The 20,073-nt window shown below is 60.8% G+C and overlaps 1 protein-coding gene across 1 annotated transcript in view; it reads right to left on the bottom strand.

Annotated features, from left to right (window-relative positions):
- Positions 1–877: 877 nt before the first annotated feature.
- PTPRS (protein tyrosine phosphatase, receptor type, S) overlaps positions 878–20,073 on the bottom strand; it is a 56,388-nt gene continuing 37,192 nt past the window's right edge. The window contains exons 9-31 of the mRNA XM_012646299.1: positions 19,749–20,054; positions 18,297–18,490; positions 15,782–15,899; positions 13,543–14,151; positions 12,987–13,084; positions 12,053–12,306; positions 11,451–11,544; positions 11,144–11,359; positions 10,506–10,663; positions 9,948–9,959; positions 9,580–9,692; positions 7,035–7,132; positions 6,823–6,946; positions 6,164–6,339; positions 5,960–6,079; positions 4,266–4,420; positions 3,908–4,193; positions 3,581–3,759; positions 2,981–3,107; positions 2,764–2,889; positions 2,077–2,231; positions 1,803–1,938; positions 878–1,247 (exon numbers count right to left, since the gene is read on the bottom strand). Coding sequence (XP_012501753.1) covers positions 1,179–1,247; positions 1,803–1,938; positions 2,077–2,231; positions 2,764–2,889; positions 2,981–3,107; positions 3,581–3,759; positions 3,908–4,193; positions 4,266–4,420; positions 5,960–6,079; positions 6,164–6,339; positions 6,823–6,946; positions 7,035–7,132; positions 9,580–9,692; positions 9,948–9,959; positions 10,506–10,663; positions 11,144–11,359; positions 11,451–11,544; positions 12,053–12,306; positions 12,987–13,084; positions 13,543–14,151; positions 15,782–15,899; positions 18,297–18,490; positions 19,749–20,054 — 3,923 coding nt within the window. The 3' untranslated portion in view covers positions 878–1,178. The remainder of the gene's footprint in view (positions 1,248–1,802; positions 1,939–2,076; positions 2,232–2,763; positions 2,890–2,980; positions 3,108–3,580; positions 3,760–3,907; positions 4,194–4,265; positions 4,421–5,959; positions 6,080–6,163; positions 6,340–6,822; positions 6,947–7,034; positions 7,133–9,579; positions 9,693–9,947; positions 9,960–10,505; positions 10,664–11,143; positions 11,360–11,450; positions 11,545–12,052; positions 12,307–12,986; positions 13,085–13,542; positions 14,152–15,781; positions 15,900–18,296; positions 18,491–19,748; positions 20,055–20,073) is intronic.

Genomic DNA, 20,073 nt, shown 5'->3' with positions numbered 1-20,073 from the left:
GGGACAGGTAGGGCCATGACAAAGACGCCACGATGGGGTCGGACGATCTTCCTTTAATACAAAGTCGATTTATCTACATACACAGAGGTGGGAAAACCACCCAGCTGCTTCCTCTTGAATAAAGTGTTGAAAGGAACCGCAGATCTGCTCTCGTACAAAGAAAAAAACTCACTTGCTCAGGGTGGGGGGAGAGTCCCCCAAATCGCCCCATAGTCCCAGGGAAAAAGGGTCTCTGATGCGGGGCAGCGCACGGCCACTTTCCCTTATGTCGGCCTCTCATTGGGGGACGGGGAGCTCGGGCTGCTGTGGCAGGGGGTCCCTGTCCCCCCCACGGCCCCACCCTCAGAACTATCCTTGATATGTCTGAAAATTTAATTTAGAAAAAATGAAAGGGGAGGGGGGAAAAAAAAAGGCAAAAAGAAGCCAGGAACAAAAGGACGTCCCGTTCTTCCGCGTGAGCGGGGCACAACTTCCAATGTTGGGACGAAATAAAAAGCCAGGGACAGCCGTGGGCCCGGCGCACGCACTTGCGAACGGAGCTGTCACAAACGAGGACGTTTCCTACCGTGAAAAAACAGACTGTCTTTGAACAGAACATGAATCAGCGAAGTTGTTCCTTGTAAATTCGGTGACTGGCAAGTCTTTTGTTTGTTTCTTCTTTTAAAAAAAAAATGAAAAAAAAAATACACTATTTAAAAAAAAAAAAAAAGAAATGTCACGGGATACGGTTACATGGAGTGTTTTTAAAAGAAAGCTGGAATCTGTCTCCCCCCAGCCCAGACCTCCAGGCTGCAGGGAGGAGCCTCCCAGGTCCCCGGGGAGGACCAGGGGTCAGTCCATGGTCTGCGCCCCACCCCCCTCTGGTTCTGGGGTGCACCCCTGTTTGCTCACCATCCCCCCGCCCCCACCCCGGAATCTCCCGTTTTGGAATCGGCAGGAAATGAGGAATGTGCCAAGTATTTGAAGGCAGGCGGCCGGTGCCAGGGAGGGCGCTGGGTCGGCGAGGCCGTGCGGGGGGCTCGAGGGGCTGCATCGTCCCCGGAGACTGCTCAGAAACGCAGCCGTCACCTCCTCCTCTCCCTGTCCTGCCCGCTGGGGTTCCAGGCCTCCAGCGGTCCGCCCGGGAAGGGCGGAGGCATCCCAGGCCAGTGGTGTCGGGCTGGGGGGGGACCATGGCTTTAGGTTGCATAGTGGTCAAAGCTTCCCAGGTACTCCAGCGCCGCCTGGTAACAGAACTGGTATTCGTCCTGCAGGAGCAGAGGGGAAGGGGGGCCCCGTCAGTACCTCCCTAGCTCTAACGCCTCCCAGGGCTCCCTACTGCCCTCAGGAACAAGCCTCTCTGGGGACAGAAGACCGCTTTAGTCCCTAGATCCTTCTCTTGCAGGGGAGGGTCCCTAAATGCAGCAAGCAGTGCTACACCCCCCTGCCTGCCTGGAGCCCCTACTCGTGTCTTAGAGCAATCCCTCCATTGGGACTTGCTCTAGGAGTCTAGGACTCCAGGTCTGGGCCTCAGTTTCCCCATCTGTACGTTGGCTAGACTTCAGCATCTGTGGTCGGTGGGGCAGGGACCAGGCTGAGTGGCAAAGTGGCTGTGACTCGGGCACCGCAGTGGACCCATCTCTGTCCACTCCAAGGCACACAGCTTTGGACGTCAGTCCGTCATGATGTCAAAGGGCTGACTCGTGCCCTTCCGGCCCAAAGCAGGAGGCGTCTGTGGACCTTCCCCCTACAATGACCCCGAGGGTCCAAGGTGGCTGCGCCCATCTCGCAGAGGAGAAAACCGAGGCTCGCGGCCTCCGTACCTCCGTCTGCACCATGGCCGGCCGCTGGGTGCGCAGCATCTTCACGGTCTGGAAGATGTCCACCACGCCCTCGTACCGCATCCGCTCCAGCACGATGCTGAGCGTGATGAAGACGCCCGTCCTGCCCACGCCGGCGCTGTCGGGGTGGCACAGCGGGTCAGGGGCGGGTGCTCCGGAGCCCCGACCTTCCCCCAAGCCCGACTGCCCAATCCCTGGGGCTGGCTCCACCATGCCTCAGTTTCCCCAGCCAGGCGGGGGCCCGGGAGGGGCTCACCTGCAGTGGACAGAGATGGGGCCGTCCTGGCCGAACTGCTCCTTGGTCTTGTGCACTTGGCCGATGAAGTCGATGAAGCCCTCCCCCGACTTCGGCACGCCCTGCTCTGGCCAGTCAGTGAACTGGAACTGCCGGACCGTCCGGGACTGGCCGTCCTGGGACGGGGAGAGCCAGGTCTCGCGGTCGGCGGCGGCCACGGCTGTGTTCCTGCCGTCGACCTCCTGTCCTACCCTCGGCTCACCTTTCCTGCCGTGCGCTCACCCCGACGACCCTTTGTCCCTCCTTGTCACCATCCAATGACGCCATTGCCACTCCCGACGTCTCCAATCCCAGCCAACGTGACATCCAACACCTCCACCCTTCCCGTCCCACGGTGCGCCCAGCATCTGCCCTTCCCAGACCCGCTCTCCGCCGCCATGATCCTGTCATCGCTGCAGCCCAACCCCACCCCCATCACTGACTCGTCATCCTCCGCGACCCGGCGGTGCCGCCAGCCACCCTGCAGCACCAATGGCGCCAGCGGACTACAGTCAGGCCGTGACGCTCTCCTCCACCTGCGTGGCGGTACGAGCGCGTGGTCACCTGGTCAGCGCACTCTTCCCCTCCACCTGCGATGCCCGAAGGTGGTGCACCGACCGCCCAGCGGGGAGCCCCGCCCCGATCCCAGCAACACGCCCCCGCACTCACCCGGGCGTCCGTGACCTTGAACTCCCGCAGAATGTACTGAGGCATGTTGTATTCTGCCATCGGGTCCACCACGAAGTACTGGTAGCGGGCAGAGCGCTCGGCCGGCCAGTACTGGTGACACTTCTCCTGTCGAGGAGACGGTGGCCACGGTCAGCTCCGTCTGAGTCCCAGCCTGGCTCCCACCCGGTCCCCCCCACCACCGTGGGCCCCGGCTCACCCGGCCCATCTCCCGCAACTTGGTGAGCATCACCACGATCGTTGAGTTGTTTTCCCACAGCATGCGCCAGAAGTCCTCCGTGGTCTCCGCCAGTGGCCCCTGTGTCGCGATGTAGGCCTTTTGCTGCCTGCGAGGTGGGGCGTGTGAGCCCGGGGCTGGCGGGAGCCCCAGCCCCAGCCCCAGCCTGGACTTGACAGTAGCCACCCCCGGCACAGACCCCATTTCCCTCCCGATGATCCCATTCCGCACACAGGGAAACTGTCAAACTCCTTGACGAAGCTGCGAGACTGTCCCTGATATCTCCTGACTTCCAACCTTTCCCTCCAACTGCCATATGACAATCGAAAATGTCCCCAGACACCAAATATCCTCTGGGTGGTAGAAATGCCCCAGTTGAGAATCACTGATATTGAAGAACAGATGGAACCACCTTATGGACAGCAGCCATCAGTTAAATACACATCCAAAGATTTCCCTCTACCCAGCCCTGACTGCCCAGGGCTGGCAGTGTCCCTCCAGCTGTCTCCCCTAAGGCTGGCTGTCTCTTGGGAACAGGGATGGGATCCTTCCGGAGCCCCCGAGGGGGCCACGGCAAGGTACCTGTATCCGTCAATGAAGCTGGCGTTGATGTAGTCGGAGCCCTCCACGCCCCGGATGGGCTGCAGACAGACCCGCGTGCTCTCGTAGGGCATGATGTTCACCAGGCGGTTCTTGAACTTGTTACAAGGCAGATTGGCACTGATGAAGCGTGACGTGTGGGCCTTGGAGTTGGCCAGCCGCTGCGGGGACAAGGGGGCCGCCATTGGGCTGGGGAAGGCTGGGCTTTTGGCTGGAGTGCTTGTCCCCAGAGCTGGGGGCGAGCCTGACCTCCAGCTCTCAGGGCCTCCTCCTCCTCCCCGCCCGCGACAGCCTCCGCCCTGTGGGAACCTTGAACTCGAGCTCCATGCCGGTGACATGCTCGCCGGGCTCCACCTGCGCCAGCTTCTGGATGTAGGCGTACAGGCTGCGGGCGGGCACCTCCGTGTTGCCGCAGCCCACGGCCTCCAGCAGGGCCTCGTGGATGAAGCTGTACTGGTCCTCGGTCTGCACCATGTAGTTGCGCTGGGAGCGCATGAGCGTCACGTGCCCGTACACGTCCACCGTCTTCTCCGGCTTGATGCGCTCCAGCATGGCGTCGATGACGATGAAGCAGCCCGTGCGGCCCACGCCAGCGCTGCGGGGACAGCCACGCAGCACTCAGGGGCCGCGGGGGGTGGGCGCGGCGGGGCGGGGCGGGGGGACCCACCTGCAGTGGACCACGACAGGGCCGGCGTCGGGCGGGTTGCAGGTCTTGACTCTGCGCAGGAAGGCCAGGAAGGGCGTCGGGTACTCGGGCACGCCGTGGTCCGGCCACGCGGTGAACTGGAACTGGCGGACCTCGCGCTTCTCGCTGGAGCCGTTCTAGGGACCGCAGGGGTGGCGCCTGTCACCACGGCCCGTCACCCACATGCCGAGGACGCCCAGATTCAGACCTCCAGGCCACCATGTCCCGTGGGGGCTGACACCCAGCGGGTGTTTCCATGCGGGGGGTCTCGCGGGCGCCTCCCCGCCAACGTGGCCAACACCATGCCAGCTTCCTCCCAAACCCGCCGGCCCAGCTCAGCTCAGCTGAGGGCAGCTCTGGCCGGACCTTGGGAGTCACCCTCGCCTCCTTCCACCCCACCCCCTGGACAGTACTGGTGACTCTGCCTCCAAATCTACCTGCTTCTCCCGCTCCATGGAGGCTGTCCTGGTCCCCAGCTCCTGTCCTCACCCCTCCAGTCTGCCACCCCCTGGCTGCCACCACAGAGCGCCTGTAAGTCAGGACCCCTCCCTTCTCTGTCCATAACCCTCCACGGCTCCCACCTCCCTTGGGGTCAAAGCGCAAATCCTCCCAATTGCCCACCAGGCCCTGCACGACCTGCGCCCTCCCCTCCTGGCCCTCTCCTTCCCTCCTCTGCTCCATCCCCACAGGCCTCCTCGCTGTGCTTCCAACATGCCAGGTGCAATCCTGCCCCAGGGCCTTTGCACAGCCCATTCTCTCTGCCTGCATCTCTGCCTGAAATGCTGTTTCCTATGCTCTCACCACAGCACCCTCTCCTCTCTTCCAGGTCCCCTGACATACACTCTCTTCTCTTCTGCTTTATTTTTGTCCTTCTATGTGTAATATTTCCTGTCATTTCACGTTTGTCGTCTGTGTCTTGTGCACTAGACTGTAAGCCTCACAGGGCAGGACGTTTTGTCTGTCTCAGTCCCTGCTGTGTCCTGATGTCCAGGTCAGCGAGCGACACACAGCACGTGCTAATGTGCGTGAATGAACCAAGAATGCTTACTCTCTCCTGTCCGGCTACACATCTGCTGGCACTTGGGCCAAGTGTGTGGTTGACGTCGGATGACCAGGTGGGGTGTTGGGACCATGGGACCAACAGCACCTGCCCTCCTCATTGTGACAATAACAAATGTGCCCGGATGTTGCTAAATGTCCCCTGGATGGCAGAATCGTCCCAATTCAGAACCACTGATATAGAAGAACAGATGGAATTGCATTGTGGACAGCAGCCATCAGTTAAATACCTATCTAAGGATACTCTCCACTCCAGCCCTGACTTCCTGGGGCTGCCGGTGTCTGTCCAGCTCTGTTTGGAAACTCCTTGAGGGCAGGGCTGGGACCCTGCTGAGGCCCCATGACAGCCCCAAGCAGGTGAGGCCACAGGACAAGTGGGCAGTGAGGACGTGGAGCATGACTAAAGAGGACAACAGGTTCTATTGGGTTCTATTGGCTTTGTCCTCCTAACGGTGCTCCCTCTGAGCCTCAGTTTCCCCATCCGTGAAGCGGGCTCCGTGAGAATGGGGTCAGCCCGGGTGGGCACGCTTTGTTTTTTCTGTCCCGCGGGGAGCTCCCTGGGCAGAAGCCGGGGCCCTCTGTGTCCTCCCAACACGCTTCGCCCCGGCGCAGCCCACCTTGTGCAGGGAGAACGTCCTGACGCAGAACGTGGCCAGCTCGATGGTGTCCAGCAGGGTGACCTGGATGAAGCCGTAGGTCTCCGTGCCTCTGCCGGGCCAGTACTGGTCGCACTTGATCTGCGCCGGGCGACAGAATGGGCGTGAGCGCGGCCGTGCCGGCCCCGGGTGGGGTGTCCGAGGGCCGTGGGGTCCGGGCCTCACCCGAGACTTCTCCTCCAGCCGTGTCATCATGACGATGGTGGCCGACCGCTGCTCCCACACCATACGCCAGAAGTCCCCGAAGGTCTCGGGCAGCGGCCCCTGCGTGGCGATGTACGCGTTCTGCCGCCGGTAGCCGTCCACGTAGTTGGCGTTGATGTAATCGCTGCCCACGATGCCTGTGGCCGGGCGGGAGCCAGGGGTCCGTGGGGGGCTCCGGCCCGCTGGGCCGGCTCGGTCTGGCCCGCCCCTTCCTGGAAGCTCCCTCAGAGAGCCCCAAGAGTCCCCCCGGCGACTGTGGGGCACGTACTTCCCGTTTCTCCCCCTCGGCACTCCTGCTGTCTAGGTCCAGGTCACCCTCTGGGCTGGGTTGTCTCTGCCTCCCCCCAGCCCATGCCAGGAGCACCCCCAGTGTGACAACCAAAAACATCCCGAGACATCGCCACATGTCCCCTGGGTGGGAGAACTGTTCTGATGAAGCCCTGCTGGCGTAGAGGAACAGACGGTGCCAAGAGATGGACAGCAGCCATCAGTTCAATACGTATCTAAAGATGCCCAGTGGCCTCCATCTGATTCTACGACCAGAACCAGGCCTCAGTGGCCAAGAGGAGGTCTGTGCGTTGCATGGCGTGAGGAAGGGCCGGGTAACGCTGGGGCAGTACCTTCGATGGGCTGGAGGATGACACGGGAGTGGTCGTAGGCGATGACGTTGGCGTAGCGGTTCTTGGGCTTGTTCACTTCCAGGTTGGAGTGTTCCCACGTGAACTGCTGTCCGGGGTCGATGGACTACGCGGGGAGGAGAGGCAGGTAGGTGGGTGACGCAGTAGGTGCCTGGGAGCCCGGGGCGAGGGCCGCGGGGGGCGGGGCCGCTCACCTCGTACTCCTGGGAGAGTTTGAGGCTGTCGTTGGCCTTGAGGCGCTCCGTGTGCTCCGCCATGTCGCCGATGGGGATGGGCGGGTGGCTGAGCATGCCTGCGGGAGACAGAGCCCGCCGTGTGGGCCGTCATGGGGCGGCCGGTGGCGGGGGTGCTCTACGAGTGTGAGTCTGTGACGGACGGACGCGCTGCAGTTAGAAGGGGTGGCCGGGGCGTGGCTCAGCGGGAGGGGAAGACTCGGGGCCGGGCGTCTGAAGGTGGCAGGTTCGAGGCTGCCCCGGGCAGAGCCCGCCACCCACGGAGGCGGGGGCTCGGGTCTCAACGTTGGCCTGTCCTGGCGCCCCTGACCCAGCTGGGAAGGTCACCCTGGAGGATGTCAGACTCCCAGTGCCTTGAGGCAAGAGGCAGGTGAGTAGCAGAGAAATGAAGACACACAGGTGGCCGGCTGGGCTTCAGAAACCCTGTCCCCTGGGGGGCGGCTATGCCTCTTTCTGTCCCTCTGGGAGCAGAGGGACCAAGCCGTGCCCTGTCAGGTAGAGCCGAGGGCTTGGGGCGGGGAGGCGCGGTGTGTGCGCGCATGGGGCACCCATGGGCCCCTGACCTCTCCCGGGGCCCGTGTGCAGCGTGTTGAACCATCGAGAGGTTTCCAGGCTGGCTGGCAAACAGCCAACGTCATGGGCATCTCCTGACTATGCGTGTGTCGCCGTCACGCACGCTCGACACGCGCACACGCAGCCACAACCCGCCACTGAGCGCCCAGAGGACCGAACCCACCCTCCCCACTACCCAGCCCTCCTCGCGGAGCCAGCGCGGGACAGAGACAGGTGGCAGGATGGAGAAACCAAACATGAAAACAAACGTGGCGAAAGGAAGCCGAGAACAGAGAGACACAGGAACTAACTTTCCAAGTGAAACCCCGGCTCCCTGAGGGGGCTGCTGAGGCCTGAATCTGTAAACAGCAAACAATAAATAAATGAAAACACGCAGGGGGGCCCCACCACCCGCCTCCGCCTCCCCCTCCCCTCGCTGGCTGGCAGATGCGGAGGGCAGAGCATGGACTCCAAAGCTTTAGGGTCTTGTGCCACGTGACCCGCCCCCCCCCACCCCCAAACAGCCTGGCCTTGGGTTCCCTGTTGAGGCCAGCAGAGGGGATGCTGGGAGAGAAGGATGCAGGATGGCGAAGGAGAAACTGGGGGGCAGGGGAAGGACATATGGGCCCATGCCATGAGCTTCAAGGACAGCAGCCATCAGTTAAATATGCACACTTACAACCCTTATTTAGATGGAAACAGAACTGACATTAAGCTTAGTCCAGAAACAGAAAAGAGATGGGAATGCATTAGGAGTGAATTATGAGACTCTGCGTGAGCCCTTCAGGAGACTGCAGCCATCAATTAAATACAGGTTTAACATTCTCATCTGGATGAAAACTGAAGTGACAAGAGCCAGTCCAGAGAGAAGAAAGAGAAGAAAATACACTGGGGGTGGGGGGTTGTGATATATGAGACCCTGAATGATCCTTTCAGGAGGATGGCAGCCATCAGTTAAATAGAAATGGTTAAAATCCTCATTTGGATGAAAACAGAAGTGACGTGAGCCAGGCCAGAGACAGAAAAAAGAAAAGAACATCAGGAATGGCACGTGACACTGTGCATGAGCCCTCAAGGAAGACTGCGGACATCAGTGAAATACAAATGTTTAAAAACCTCCGTTTGGTTGGAAACAGAGTCAATACGAACCAGTTCAGAGACAGGAAGTAGAGACCAGATACAGGTGGAGGGACAGATGTTACCATGCTGTGACCCCATACGGAGAACAGCAGCCATCAGTAAAATGAAAACGCCTTATTTGGTTAGAAGCAGCTGGCATGAGCCCATTAAGTCTGCGAATCATCGTACGCAAGGACGAGACCTTGGTTTGATTCTCCCGCCAGGAATGGCAGGTGACTTTAGCTGAATCCTGTTCATCTACAGGGAACTAGGAAGAGGCAGGGACAGCATGAAACCTTGCCACCGTGGAGCGGAGAGGTGCAGGGCGTGAGGCAGGTGTAATTTCTGCACCTCGCCAGGGAGTGTGGAAAATGGCCAAGGCAAACCTTAATTCCCACCACCAAGGGACCCTCAGACTAGAAATACAGACAGAAACGCAGCTCTTTCTGCCAGTAGAAATGAGAGGTGGGGTTTTTCTGAGTGTGTTTTCTTATTTTTTTTTGTTTGTTTGTTTTGAGATATTCTTTAGGTTCCTCAAGAGGACAGCAACCATCAGTTAAATGTAAATTTTTAAAAAATTTTTTTTCAAAAACCTAAACATAGAAAGTTACATGTAAATTTACAAAGTCTCACTTGGTTGTCAGTAGAACCAACCCATGAGAGAGCTCCAAGCCCAGAGCCATGGAGGGTGGTGGTATTTGGGAATCGGGAAGTTAACTGTCCCACGCATAGTTCAGAGGGGACAGAGGAGGGTCCCCAAGGTGGCAGCTTCCTCGTCCCTCCAGCTACCTCCCCCCAGTTGGTGGTGTCCCCCACGCCAGGAACGAGCACATACCTGGCGTCTGGAAGTTGATGCGCCTCATTTCGACGGGGTCCTTGGGGTGGTGGGGGGCGAGGTCGGCGTTGTTTAGGAGGCATTTGGTGCGGGGTTCCGAATCCTTGCGTTTACTTCTCGGGGAGGAAGCGGGAGAGTCGGTGAGGAGCAGCACGTGCTCAAAGACGCGTATACACGTGTGAACACACCCGGGCCCCGGGAACGTACAGTGGGCAGGGGACCGCGTGCACGTACGACTGGGGTTCCCAGGACCATGCACAAGTACGCGTATGAGCTGTGGGGGCGCTCGGTGTCCCTTCTCCCACGGGCACGTCGCCACCCTTCCTGTGCCCCTGCCTCAACCTCCCGAGGGCAGGGTGGGGTCTCACCTGTCAGGTTTGCTGCTCCCGACAGCAGACACGGGCGAGAAGGGGGGAAGAGAAGAGAGGTGAGGGTGTGCTGGCCGGAAAGGGCTCGGTATGTGACTCTGAGTGGCTTTCTTAACGGGGCCCGTCCTTCCTGCTTGAACCCCAGCCCTGCCATTCCCCAGGCTGTGTGACTTCGACCAAGTGGTTTAACCTCTCTGAGCCTCTGTTTCCCTCTCTGTCCCACAGAGGCCATCAGTGATGATCTTTCCCTGAATCTTCCCAGTCCATCTCTCTTCCTCCTCCAGGAAGCTCTCCCTGCTAAATGCCCTTATATCTGCTCTTCTAAAGTTCTCTAGTACCCCCCATATTCTTGACCTTTCACTGGGCAGGGCTAGGGCACCGTAGAGGATTTGGGAGACAGAGTTGGGAGTCCCCAGTGGGGAAAGGACTCTGCCTGAGGAGGCAGAGAAGAATTAAGGGCTACGAGACTCTGTGGGCATTGAAGCTGGGGCTTTGAGGGATGTACAGGAGTTTGAGAACTAGAACTACATAAGGTGTGGGGGAGTACAAGGGGCTCACTTCTTGTAGAGCAGGATGGCAATGACGATGCAGATGATGAAGACCACGGCCAACACAGGTCCGATCACCCAGATGAGCCCCTCCTCTCCATCCACGATGGGCTGGGGGTCTGGATTATCCAGCTGGAAGGGGTCTGAGAAGGGACTGGCTGCGAAGGTCTGCAGGAACCGGGGCACCTCCATCAGAATCCATCTTCCTCAAACACAAACCTGTGCTCCTCCCCTGCTTGAAAACCTCCTGTAGTTCCCTAGAACTAGGACCCTGGTGGCCTGTATGGCCTGGTCCCTGCCAATCTTTGCTTTCTCCCCCTAACCTCCTCTGCTCCAGACACTCTGAAATCTTTTCTGTTCCTCTTGTATCTCCACATCTTTGCACACGCAAGTCCCGGGATGCTTTTTCTTTTGTTGAACTCCTACACATCCCTCAAAGCCCCAGCTCCAACATCCCTTCCTCTAAGAAGCTTTCCCTTTAGGATTTCCTCCATCCCAAGTCCTCCCCTCTGCCCAGCTCTGACCACAGGGAGCTGGGAGGATCTGCACGTGGCTTTGAGGTCAGGGTCCCAGGGACTGAGGTCTCTGTGGGGTCCTTCTCATTCAGAAGGTGTGTCCGGATGTGGGAAGACACCACTCAGCACTTACGGGCTCACTCTTTTGTAGCACAGCGAGCACAAAGAGGACATATCGGTGGCCAGGCTCCAGGCCCCGGTTGTCAAAGCCACCATACTGCTTCTGGTCACCAGGATGGAACGTGGATGGCAGCACGGAGAAGCGGGCCGCGATGTAGGGCCGGGGCACCTCCAGCTGGCGTGAGTGGCGCAGGCTGCGCCTCTGTAGCCGTGAGATGTCCTGGATGAGCTGGGGGAACAGAGGGGTGGGTGGCTCAGAGCTCAGCTGGGAGCAATTGAGCACAGGGCCATGGTGACACATCTGGGTCCCAGACCCTCACCTCCTCCAGATCCATGTCTTCCGGGCTACCCAGAGGGGTCAGGAACTGGCCCCCACGAGACTTGTGAAGTGGCACCATCACAATGAAGTAGCTCCTATTGGGAGATGGAAAAGAGTTAGAGGGAGCTGTCCATACCCTCTACCTAGAAGGCTTACCTCATGTAGTTCTGTCCTTGCACTCCTACACATCCCTCAAAGCCCCAGTTTCAATGCCCACGTAGTCTTATAGCCCTTAATTTTCCTCTGCCTCCTTAGGCAGAGTCCTCCTTTCCCCACTGGGGACTCCCAACTCTGTCTCCCCACCAGTCAGGAAGCCCAGAACCAAATCCTCTAAAGTGCTCTAGCCCTGCCCAGATAAAGGTCAAGAACATGAGGGGAGGGGGTGTTAGGGAGTTTTAGAAGAGCAGACGTAAGGGCATCTAGTGACAATGTCCCGTAAGAAACCCTGAATCTTCAGGAAAACCTCACAAGCTGGGGCTGGTATGATCCTTGCTTAATAGACAGGCAGGGAAACTGAGGCACAGAGAGGTCTTGCGGCCTGCCCCAGTCCTTGCGCGGCCAGCTGATGGGGGTGATGAGTTTGGGGCGTGGGGATGAGCGTACTGGACGGGCACGGGGCTCTGGCCATCGGGCAGATACACCATGATGAAGCCGTCGGCGTCGGGCTTGGGCGCGACGCTGGGCTTGCCGCTGAGCAGGTTGAAGGCGGTCCAGGCGGTGACCGTCTGCTGGAGGCCACCCAGGCTGCTGCCGCGGTTGGTCAGCACGAAGTTGTAGAAGGTGTGCGGCTTGAGGTGCGTGATCAGCTTCTTGGTGGTGCGGCCGTCCACGTCCAGCGTGAGCCCGTTGTACTGGATCTGCGGGCCGGGGCTGGTCAGTGGGGCCTGAGGGGCTCAAAGCCTGGCCCAGGCTCCGACTTCCGGCTGAGCCCTGATCCTGCTGACTCCCAACCCCAGCTGAGGCCCCAACTATACCTAAATCCCAGCAGAGCCCCGACCCTAGGAGGAAACCCAGCTCTGAGAGTGCCAATCCTGCCTGAGCCCCGATCCCAGACTGAGCCTCCATCCAAACTCAGCTCCAATGCCAGGCTGAGCCCCAACTCTGATTCCTAATATTGACTGAGCCTTGATCGCAAGCCAAGCCCCTTCTTCAACTGAGCCCTGATCCCAGACTAAACTCCATCCAAACTCAGATCCAATCCCAAGCTGAGCCCCAACCCTGACTGATCCCTGATCCCAGATGTAGCACCGAAGCCAGACTAAGCTTTGATCCCAGGCTGAGCCCCAACTCTGATTCCTAATATTGACTAAGCCTCGATCCCAAGCTGGGCCCCATCTTCAACTGGAGCCCCAATCCCAGACTCAGCACTAATCCCAGACTAACCCTGATCCCAGGCTGAGCCCCAACTCTGATTCCTAACATCGACTAAGCCTTGATCCCAGGCTGAGCCCTGATCCCAGACTCAACATCAACCCCACATTGAACCCTCACCCGCCCCCTCCCTGACCCTGCCAGCCTGCTGGCTGCGTGGTGGCACCTTGTAGGGCGTGGGCGAGTTATAGTTGTCGGGGAACTCCCAGCTCAGCAGCACCGACGTCTTCATGATCATTTTCACCTTGAAGTTCTTGGGCGAGACTGCAGGGGTGCGGCCACGCAGGGAGAGAGCAGAAGAGAGGCCCTGAGTGCCCGGCGCGGGGCAGGGTGGGGTGGGGTGGGGTGGGGCGGCCCAGGCGCTCCCTGTCGTCCGCTGTGCCCATGCCCACGGCCTTCCTGCCTGGCCCTGGCCCGGCCCTGCCTGCCCTGTCCCAAGTCCCTGCTGCGGGAGACGGCGCGGCTGCAGAGAGAAGGTGGAGGAGGAGGAGGAGGGGGAGGAAGGAGGGGGGACGAGGGTGGGGGCGGCGGTGGGGGCGGTGGTGCCACTGAGGCACGTCCCACCTTTGCCAACGCCGGAGCCTCGGGGCCTGGACTCGCCTTGAGCGTCCACGAGGAAGCAGAAAAGCGACACTTACCTGGGCGGGGGGCAGGGAGGGGGCTGGGGTGGGGGCGGGCGCGAGGCCCGTCCGGCTCTGGTGCGGGGGTCGCCGCGCGCCTACCTTGGTCCCGCAGGAACGTCCGGTAGCGGACGGGGGGGCTGAAGGGGCCGGGGCCCCGGCGCGTGTGGGCTCGCACTTGGAGGTCATAGGCCGTGTCGGGCTTGAGGCCCCGCAGCGTGAGCGCGTTCTCGGCGCCCGGCTCGGCCGCCGCGGGCAGCTCGGTCTCTCGGGCGGGGCCCAGGGCGCCGGCCTCCCGCACGGCCACCGTGTACTTGACGATGGCGCCGTTGCGCTCGGCGGGCACGGGCGGCAGCCACCGGAGCAGGACGGTGCCGGCCGAGGCGTTGCCGGCCGCCTCCAGGATCTGCGGGTGGCCGCGGGGGGTGTCCTCTGGGATGCTCAGGGCCTCGGCTGCCTCCTCGCCCAGGCCGCCGCGGCTGCGGGCCGCCAGCCGGAACACGTATGTGGCCCCCTTGTGCACGCCCGACGCCGTGTAGCGGTCCTCGGAGGGCGGGAACTCCAGCGTGGCCAGGGGCGTCGAGTCCTCGCGGCCAAACTGCAGGCGATAGCCCAGCACCTGGTCCTCGGCGGCGCCGGCCGGGGGCTCCCAGCGTGCCAGCAGGCTGCCCTCGGGGGTCTGCTGCACCGACAGAGTGGGGCGGCCCAGCACTGTGGGGACACCGCGCAGCTGTCAGGGCCTCGGGGACACCCGCCGGTCCAGGGGCACAGGGTGCAGTTGCAACTTTAATTATTATTTTTCAGATGGCGTCTCGCTCTATTGCCCGGGCTGGAGTGCAGTGGCGTCATCACAGCTCACTGCAGCCTCCAACTCCTGGGCTCAAGCAATCCTCCTGCCTCAGCCTCCCGAGTAGCTGGGACTGCAGGTGTGCGCCACCACGCCTGGCTAATTTTTTCTATTTTTTGTAGAAATGGGGTCTGGCTATATTGCCCAGGTTGGTCTCAAACTCCTGAGCTCAAGCGATCCTCGCACCTCGGCCTCCCAAAGTGCTGGGATTACAGGTGTGAGCCACCACACCCAGCCTGAGGTTGCAATTTTTCAAAGTAGGTCTTGGGAAGCCCTTGCTAAGAAGCAAAGACTTGGAGCAGGTGAGAGGAAGCTACCAGGAGGTCTGGGGGAACAGTGTTCCAGGCAGAGGAGACAGCCAGTGCAAAGGTCCTGGGGTAGGATGGTACTGGGTGTGGACAAGGAGAATGAGGAGACAGAGGACTCAGAGAACCCAAGAGGGAACATCTGAAGGCTCTGCAGCAGCCCGCATGTGTCTGTCTCCCCCTTCAGTGAACAGCTCGGTCACCCCCTGCCTCAGGCGGCTGACTCATACCCACGGGACGAAGTGTCTAAAACCCCGCTCTGTGCGTCTCACAGCCTGGGCCGTAACCAACGCCCAAGAGAGGTCCTGAGGTCAGGCACGGAAGGAAGGGGGAGAGCGACACTCTGCAAATGAACGCAGACCTCGCCCCTGGGGATTCGCCCACTACCTTTAACGGCCTGTGACTGCTGTGAGCGCCCAGGGCAGGGGCAGCGTACGGAGCAGGTTCTGCTTATTAGCACACAGGGCTCTGAGACAGCGTCCCTGAGAGGGGGGGAGTCTCCTGCTGGCTGGAAGGAGGGAGGGAGAGATCACAGGTGGCTTCCTGGAGGCGGCGGCGCTGGAGACATAGTCTAAGCAAGCGCTGCACAGTCAGCCGTGTGGCAACGAGGGTTCCCGGGGAAGGGACGGGCGGGGGCCTTTCTGCTGTTCCTTCAACACGCCACGCCTGTGCCTGGGCGGTGCCCTCCCCTCACATCTTCACGGCGCCCCCTTCACCCTCGTTCAGCTCAACTTTGGCCAGTGGGGGAAAAAACCCAGCCCCCTTTGACAGGAGGGGAAACTGAGGCAGGGCTGCCAGGAAAGCCATCTTCACATGGCGCAGTGGGGGAAGACGGGCACGCCACCCCGAACTAACAACCTGCCCAGGGTGATCGGAGCCGTGATGGGGCGAGTGTGGGACGCTACAGGGGCCCAGGGTGGCGGGGGGCGGGGGTAGTCAGGGAAGGCTTCCCGGGGGAGGTGCAGCCTGAGCAGAGACCTAAACGAGGAGGAAGAGACAGCCAGCCGGGGAAAGGGTTTGGGGTGACAGAGTTAAAACTGCCTGTTAACCATCTCCGCAGGCCCCCCTGAGCAGCCCCGGCCCCTCTGCTCTGGCACGTCCCCTGCCCGGGGCACCTTGTCCCCTCCTGGGCTCAGAACTCTGGGGACACGCTCTGGTCCCCACGGGGAAGGCGGGGGGGGTCTCGTACCTGCTCCCTTGGTCACGACCACCTTGGGTTTGCTGCGAGCGCCGTCGCCTTTCATGGTGTAGGCGGCCACCGTGACGGAATACGCGGTCTCGGGCTGCAGGTTCGTGATGACCATCTCCTGTGGGGACGGGGGCGGTCAGAGCGAGCACCGAGGCTGCAGCCAGCCCCGCCCACCCCCCAGCCCGGCCAAGAGACGTTCACACGAGCTCATGCAGAGACCACGGGGTGTCACACGTCCATGCTCAGAGGCGCACATGCAGCCTGACTTGTCCTGCCACTGCCTGCCTGGACCAGCCGGTCCCCTCTGCCCTGGTCCTGACCCCCACCCTCGCCACCCCATAGGCTGTCTTCCCTGAAGCACCTTTGTGCACCCTGTGCCCACAACCCTCCATGGCTCCCACCTCCCTCGGGTCAAAGCCCAAGTCTTCTCCGTGTCCCTCAAGGTCCAGCATGACCTGCCCTGTCCCCTCCTTGCCGTGATCTCCTCTCTCTCCCTCTGCTGCAGCCACACGGGCTTCCTAGCTGTGCCTCCAACAGGCCAGGTGCAGTCTTGCCCCAGGGCCTTTGCACAGACTGTTCCCACTGCCTCTGCACCCATTGGTGTGCTGGAGATGCCCTATACCAACTCAAGAGAGGAAACGGTTAAATTCTTAGGAATTTTGTGAGCTGGTTTTAAACACGGCTATCCTTAAAAATTGAATTGAGTAAACTTACAATTGGATAAATTATATTAAAATAAAAAGCAATAAATACTCAAAACCCACCCCTTCCTAGTTATTTTATTTTTTGGGACAAGGTCTTGCTCTGTCACCCCAGCTGGAGTGCAGTGACATCATCACAGCTCACTGCAGCCTCCAACTCCTGGGCTCAAGTGATCCTCCCACCTCAGCCTCCTGAGAAGCTGCAACTACCAGGTGAGCCACCATGCTCAGCTAATTTTTTCTATTTTTTGTAGAGATGGGGTCTTGCTATGTTGCCCAGGCTAGTCTTGAACTCCTGGGCTCAAGCGATCCTCCTGCCTCAGCCTCCCAAAGTGCTGGGATTACCAGCGTGAGCCACCGTGCCCGGCCTCTAGTTATTTTACTACGTTTACTAACATCTGTGCTCTTGAGGTTGTCTTGTCTATTGTATGTGTACGGTGGCAATACCGTAGGATGACGACCTACTGCACATGTCGCAGGCAGCTTGAAACTGATGTGGCGGGAGTATTTACACCATGGAAATGGGCAGATGCTGCAAATCAGGACTGCTCCCTCCTGCCACTCAGAGAGCTGATGTTTAAACACTTACGTCCCTGCTAAACCCTGTCCCCGTCACAGTTGTGACTACACATATCTGTGTTTTGTTCTGGTTAACGTCCCTTTCCCCTACTAGAATATGTCCCCCCTAGGGGGAAGGGACTCAGGGAAGTCCTGGTCACTCCTGCCACATCCCCAGCACCTCGCACAGGGTCTAGCGTATGGTCGGTAGCTTCCTGCCTGTCCAATGCGTGACGGCACACACATGCCTGTGCGTACCCTCACGGCATCACCCGCGTGCCCACGTCTGCAAGCATGCACACACACACGCAAGCACTGTCCCTCATGCCTGGGAGCTGTGGGGTGGCCCCAGGTCAGGAGGATGAAGTGGGGGGACAGGGACGCACGAACAGAGGGTCTCCTGCCCCAGAGCCTCACACGCCACCCCCCGCCCCAGGGTCTTGCCGGAACCAAGCAGAGGGCAGAGCTGGGGCCCAGGACAGAGGCCACGGGAGGGGGTGGGACCGGTGCCAATTGAATGTCACACTTGGGGCTCTTAGAAGAGCCTGTGGCTCCTACTTTAGGCGCAGAAAGAGAGCCCAGAGTGAGGCAGTGACTTGCCCAAAGTCACACAGCGATTCCTGTCTCTAGTTTAGGGCCTTGAGGGACGGCACCCGTGGTATCAGACGTCTTTCCTCCTCGGGGCCCACTGAACCCTCCCATCAGAGCGGAGAGATGTTTCTAGGCCAGGCAGGAGAGGAGGAGGAAGCTGAAGGACCGGGACCCAGGAGGCCTGAGACTAAGGAGTCCAGGAGCTATTGAGGTGGGGGGCTGATGCAAGACCCCCAGGTCCTGGCCTCTGCCTGGCGCCCAGGTCCCCCTCCTGCAAGCACAGCAGGTGCCCAACTCGGATCTGGCGCATGCAATGGTCAGAGCCCCCTGTGCCGGTGCGAAATCGGAGGTTGTGAACTGCGAGAGACAATGGGGGGGGGGGCGCATGGCGGGGGAGGGGGCCCAGAGGAGGAGACCCTTTCACAGAGGGGCGTGCGGGAGTCACAGCACTGCACGGTCCGCGGGAGGAGCACGGTGGTGGCCGGCGGCGCTACTTACATATTCGGCCGTGTCATCCGTCTCCCACTGAGCGCGGGAGGAGGCGGCAGGGGAGAGAGGACGCAGGTGAGCGGGGAGGCCAAGGCACGCGAGGGAAGCAGCGAGGAGGCGGAGCTTGCAGGGGCCCCGCCCCCTCCCGGGCCCCGCCCCGCCCCGGCCCCGCCCACCTGGGCATCGGCCAGCATGACGTCCTTGATGCGGGGCGGCCCGCGGGCCTCGGCGCCCTCCATGCGCACGTAGTGGACCTGGTAGCCGCGGATCTGGCCGTGCTGCCGGCCGGGCGCGGGCGAGCGCCACAGCACGCGGATGGCCGTGGCGTTGAGCGCCTCCGCCTCCACCTTCCGCGGGGGCGCGCTGGGCACTGGCGGGCGGGAGGGGAGGGGAGGGGCGGGCGGGGCCGTTACCGGGGCGCCCGGCCCTGCCCCGGGCAGCGCCACTGCCCGATGCGATGCCGGGGTGCCGGGCGGCTGCCAGTTAGGCGCCGGTCGGGGAGGGCATGGCCTCCTGCGCACACCTCCCACAGCCCCGGGAGGGGGCCCTGAGGGCGCGCCCCGTTTATGGGTGGCCAACTGAGGCCCCCCAAGAGCCTCGACCACCTGCCCAGGGCCTTGTGACCGGAGCAGGCCACACCCACAGTGCCTCCATCCTTACGGCATCATCCCTGCCAGAGAGAGGGGCTCTTAGCATCCTCATTTCACATTCGGGGAAACTGAGGCCCAGAGGGTTGATTCGGAGATCACAGGGTTAGCAAGAGGCAAAGAAAGCCTCTTTGAACCAGGCAGTGCAGCTCCAAGCTCCTACATACTGCAGCAGGCAAGTGGCCCACTTGGCACTAGGGATCTTTTTCAGCCTGCTCCCGGACCCCACTCACCCCAGGGTTTGGCAGTAAGAGATGCTTCATTTCTTCCCCATGCTTAGGACATAAAGGGGGCTGTCCGATGAGCCTTCCGGGCAAATGGCTCAGAAAGGAAACCAGGTTCCCAGGATCGAGAAGACAGTTTGCATTTCCCCACTGTAAACTCAGCTTAGCCTATACCATGTGACTCGGAACCAGGACTGTAGCCTCACTTTGCCAGCTCTGGGCTTTCTAGCTTGAAACTGGCCATGGTGGGAACGTCTACACCACGGAAATTGGCCAATGCTATGAACTGGTCTCCATCCCCCAGGGAGCTGGCTAACCAGCACGAGCGCACTGCAGTCTTCCTACCATCCAGGTAGGACGGCTCAGACAAAGGAAGCTTCAAATGCCAGATTATCCCAAGAGTCTAAAACTCAGGTTTCCTGGGGTCAAGGGACCGTCATTTTGTTGCAGGTGCCACGTGCCGTTTCCTATACCTCATTTCCACGTTTGACAAAATTATGGCGCTGCCAGCTAAACCTTGCAGGCACAGGCTCCGGGAGAGGATGCCACAAAGCTAAGGCTGCCCGGTCTAGAATCACCAATTCCAAGACCAGGGAGCCAGCAGTTTCTTGGGGAGGCTGCTGGCCTCACGGCACCCTCTCGCAACTGTGGCTTCTACCTTTGGGCCACCAGCCCCGTTTTGCAGACGCAAGGCTCCAAGGCGGGGGCTGGGCTGGGGCCTGCGGAGGGGGGGTCCCGGGCCGGGGCCGGTGCTTACCGTCTTCGTCGGTGCGGATGACCACGGGCGAGCTCTCGGGCCCTGGTCCCACCTCTGTGTGAGCGACAGTCGTGATGCGGTACTCGGTCCACTTCTCCAAGGCCTCCAGCAGGATCTGAGTGGTGGTCGGGGGGATGTCGTTCACCTCCTTGGGTTCCGGGTCCTCTGAGCCCAGCGATCGGTAGCGGACGCTGTAGCCCACCAGGGGCCCGTTGTGAGTTTCCGGCGGTGGCGGGCGCCAACTTACCAAAATGGCCGTGGAGCGCATGCTGACACATTTAACGTCTTGAGGGGGGGCTGACGGTTCTATTGGAGGGGGGAGAAC

Source organism: Propithecus coquereli, unplaced genomic scaffold, assembly GCF_000956105.1.
Source record: "Propithecus coquereli isolate 6110/MARCELLA unplaced genomic scaffold, Pcoq_1.0 Scaffold241, whole genome shotgun sequence".
Lineage (NCBI taxonomy): Eukaryota > Metazoa > Chordata > Mammalia > Primates > Indriidae > Propithecus > Propithecus coquereli.
The sequence above is the reverse complement of the archived record's forward strand: the minus strand, read 5'-3'. Positions and strand labels throughout refer to the sequence as shown.